At 36.3% G+C, this 4,187-nt stretch overlaps 1 protein-coding gene across 1 annotated transcript in view; it reads left to right on the top strand.

Moving 5' to 3' along the window:
* mpzl1l (myelin protein zero-like 1 like) overlaps positions 1-1,805 on the top strand; it is a 14,440-nt gene extending 12,635 nt beyond the window's left edge. Inside the window, exon 6 of the mRNA XM_057321527.1 lies at positions 249-1,805. Coding sequence (XP_057177510.1) covers positions 249-344 — 96 coding nt within the window. The 3' untranslated portion in view covers positions 345-1,805. The remainder of the gene's footprint in view (positions 1-248) is intronic.
* Positions 1,806-4,187: the final 2,382 nt, after the last annotated feature.

The raw sequence follows: 4,187 nt of genomic DNA, 5'->3' as shown, positions 1-4,187 counted from the left end.
CTCTCTCTCTCTCTCTCTCTCTCTCTCTCTCTCTCTCTCTCTCTCTCTCTCTCTCTCTCTCTCTCTCTCTCTCTCTCTCTCTCTCTCTCTTCTCCTCTCTCTCTCTCTCTCTCTTCTCTCTCTCTCTCTCTCTCTCTCTCTCTTCTCTCTCTCTCTCTCTCTCTCTCTCTCTCTCTCTCTCTCTCTCTCTCTCTCTCTCCCTCTCTCTCTCTCTCTCTCTCTCTCTCTCTCTCTATTGGCTGATTTAGGGGCCGGTGATCTACGCTCAGCTCGATCACTCCGGCAGTAGGAACTCCTTCCACAAGATGGAGCCGGTGGTCTACGCGGACATCCGGAAGAACTAGAGCTGCGGTTATTGCATGTGCATCTTTACATTCATTCACAGTCTAAACGAATCTAAGAGAACAGGTGTAAATGATGATTTCACATGTTGTAGGTTTTCTTACCGCACAAACTCTTGCTTCTTGTGCTATTATTGGATGTGTGTATGTATATTAATGTCATTGCTAGTGTAATATCACACATATTAATACCTCTGATGATGTCATTCAGGGGCCGGTTGCATAAACTGCTTAGACTGGTCTTACAAGTTAGTTATCCAATTTTTGTCTTCAAGACTGGTCATAACTTTTATAAATCAGTCCCATAAAAGGGTAGATGGGTCTAATTAAAATATGAAAAGTAAGAGTTATTAGTCCGAACTAATGGCTAGTCAATGGGACCAGTTGTTAAGACACAGTCTTAACTTAGTGGCTAAGTTGTTTATGCAACCGGCCCCAGATCATCAGAACTAATCATCTTGTACATAAAGACCATTTAAGTGGTTTGAGCAAATGTTCACCCCACATTCTCATTTCAGTGACGTGACGTGATGTTTCTTTTACTGCAACACAGCGCTTCTTTATTACAGTCAAACTATACTGTAATCATTCTTGTTTTTTATTGAAAGAGATTTTAGTGTTTAGTTCAGTAATGAGAATTTGGGAGTGATATTTTCTCATGACTGTAATGTCCTGGCCCTCAAAACAGGCTTGATTTGTCTTAGTATTGTAAATGACACAGACAGAATGAGTCTGCTTGTAAACGGATCAATAACACTATGACATCTATGCCAAAAACACTCAGTCGCTGTTGGCATCAGGATGATTAAAGTCAAGTTAAGTTAGCGTGCATGTCTCGACGGTTAGACTAACAGCTAGTGATCATGAAACTAATGTCTCTGTATTGTTCATGTAGAAAACATATTCAGTGTCAGGGTGCTAGTAAAGAAGTTCTTCTTCAGGGCTGATGGGGACATTTTGTTTTTGTGCTTTATACACTCCATTCTTTCTTTTTTCTACATTCCAGTTCATGTCTTAAGTTTTTCTTACGTTGTGACTTGAAAAAGGTGGTGTTTTATTTTCTTTACTTTAAACGTTCCGACACTTTCTGAACAAGACCAAACAGAGTGATGGTTCCTTCACACGTATGATGCTGGACTCTGAGTTTGCTTTTGTGTTGTTTTTCATAGATGATTATTTGTTTTATTGATGGGACCAGCGAGATGATGATGATGATGAACTGCAGTTACTGCAACATTCCATTAATACAACTTTTGTCTTTTGTACTGTGGTTGCGAATACTGCACTGTTAGATTTTGTTGTGCCACGTGTGTTAACTGAAACATTGTGCCTTCAACATTCATGAACGAACTCAAACACCTGATCTTGTATTTTTGATTTATTGGCCTTTTGTATATGAATACAGCTGTTTTTGTCTAATTTTATACATACATATATATATAAATATCACATTGACTGAACAGATTTCATTTGTCTGTCTGCTTTATGTGTGTTATTGTGTCATTCATGAGTTTTTTATGTTTTAATGAGAAAGCATTTCGTGAATGCGACAGAAAATGATGTTTGTGTATGTATGTAGGAATGTACAGTAGTTGCTGGATTAATCAGAAACCAGCTGATTCTGAAGAGTTTTTAAAGAATGTTGTTTGTCCTGAGTGGCACGCGAGCTCTCTTGAGATTAGCCAGATAAAACATTAACTGGAACACAGAACAGACGCCAGTCTTGTTTGTATTCAAAGTTTTTTTTTATACAAAGTTAATAACATTATTATCTAGTATCTTCAGATGTGCACAGAAGTATCTCGATTGATGAAGAGTGATGTTTATGTGCTGACAGTCTGTCTGCGGTTGCTTTGATAATGTCAGTCTCTATCTCTTTTGTCTATCCACATGAAAATTTATGCTGTTACCCAGAATCCCTCACTGTGACTTCATTTTATGATGTTCAGCTCCTCAGAATGGCATTTATTACATGATATTTTAAGTCACAAAGAAACACAAAAGTAGAAAAACATAAACGTAACTAGGTAACTACGCACAATTGGTTATTTCTTTTAACAAATTATGAATTGAACATTTATATATTATTGTTTTTAATCTTGTCTCCATATTGTTCCTTCCTAAACACTTGTGCTCTTTTGTCATATATGCAGTTTATTGTTTGCAATCATTTACACATTTTACGATGGCAAATATTGGGAGAATGAAAGCTCTTGTGCTGCTTAATAAGGTTCTCTACCGTGTTGGCGTGAGTTTACGTTCAAACTGAAAGTTCCTCACAAACAGTGTTGGGCATGTTACTGTAAAAAAGTAATTATATTTACTTCTCACAAATAGTAACTCAGTTACATTCCCTGGTAATAATTTATATTTACATTTTTATGCATTTGGCAGACGCTTACATTGCATTGTACTATACATTTTTGTTTTTAATATGTGACCCTGGATCACAAAACCAGTCTTAAGTAGCACGGGAACATTTTTAGTAAAAGACAAAAATACATTTGGGTCAAAATTATCGATTTTTCTTTTATGCCAAAAATCATTATATTAAGTAAAGATCATGTTCCATGAAGATATTTTGCAAATGTCCTACCTTAAATATATAAAAACTTTATTTTTGTGAGTGGATGGTCTGCCACAGTGCCCCTGATTAACAACTTCAAAGGCGATTTTCTCAATATTTAGATTTGTTTGCGCTCTCAGATTCCAGAGTTTTAAACGGTTGTATCTCAGCCAGATATTGTCCTATTTTAACAACTCATATATCTATAGAAAGTTTATTTATTCAGCTTTCAGATTATGTAAAAATCTCAATTTCGAAAAATTGACCCATAAGACTGGTTTTGTTGTCTGGGGTCACATATGTGCAATCCCCTGGGGTCGAATCCATGACATTGGCGTTACTAGCTCCATGCTCTAACCACTGAGCTACAGGAAAGCTATAATTAGTTACATTTTTAATGATCTAACTATTGCGTTACCTTTTAAAAATGTTCAAATATGCCAAATAACTCGGATGCCCCAATATGAAGTATGCTAAATGAATGAAATGGAAACTAAATAGAAAAATATTATTTCATAAAACATTGTACACTAATCTACGCTATTTTAATGTTGTTGTGGGACAATTGTGAGAGACACCTATTAAATGTGATATTTTATATATTAATTTATTATTGGAAAAATAAAAGACAATCGACTGTTTAGAACTTTTAATATTTATTGCACAGACCACAACTGGTCAGCAAATAAGGCCCAATCCCAATTCTACCCCTTTCCCCTTTCATTTTCAAAACTCTTCACACAGTCTGCAAAACAGAAGTCTGTGCAGACCAAACTGTCAATCACTTTTCATTGCTTTCAGACAAAATGCATTCAGTGACCACATTTTCAAAATTCACAAACACTTTTGTCATTCATACTCCACAACCTGCAAAACACTATGAATTTACAGCACATTTTTCAATCGCTAACACACTGCTTACAAACTGCTTAAAAACCCTTTTAAAACAGAATGATGACTAATGCATTTCTGCAGTCATTATTTTACGTAAAGTATAGACAATTTTAGCTGAAATCCTACTCAGGTGATCTGCTTTAGTCTTATGACCATGATTTACTGTATTTATAAAGGGGATGTTAGGAAATATGGATCAAAGAAGAGTGGTTCAGAGAGGGAGCGCGCATGAGACCAAGAGCCGTGATCTCTGATGAGATTATTGATCATGTAGTAAATGATGGTCTCTTTGAGAGAGGCGGTCTAAGGGTGCAACCCAATCTGCCGTGTTCAACAGTTGCATCAACAGTAGGAATGTTGTGACAGAACAACAGGCGAGACAAGCA

Source organism: Triplophysa rosa, linkage group LG22 (assembly GCF_024868665.1).
Source record: "Triplophysa rosa linkage group LG22, Trosa_1v2, whole genome shotgun sequence".
In the NCBI taxonomy this organism is placed as follows: domain Eukaryota; kingdom Metazoa; phylum Chordata; class Actinopteri; order Cypriniformes; family Nemacheilidae; genus Triplophysa; species Triplophysa rosa.
This window is presented reverse-complemented; position numbering and strand designations above follow the sequence as displayed.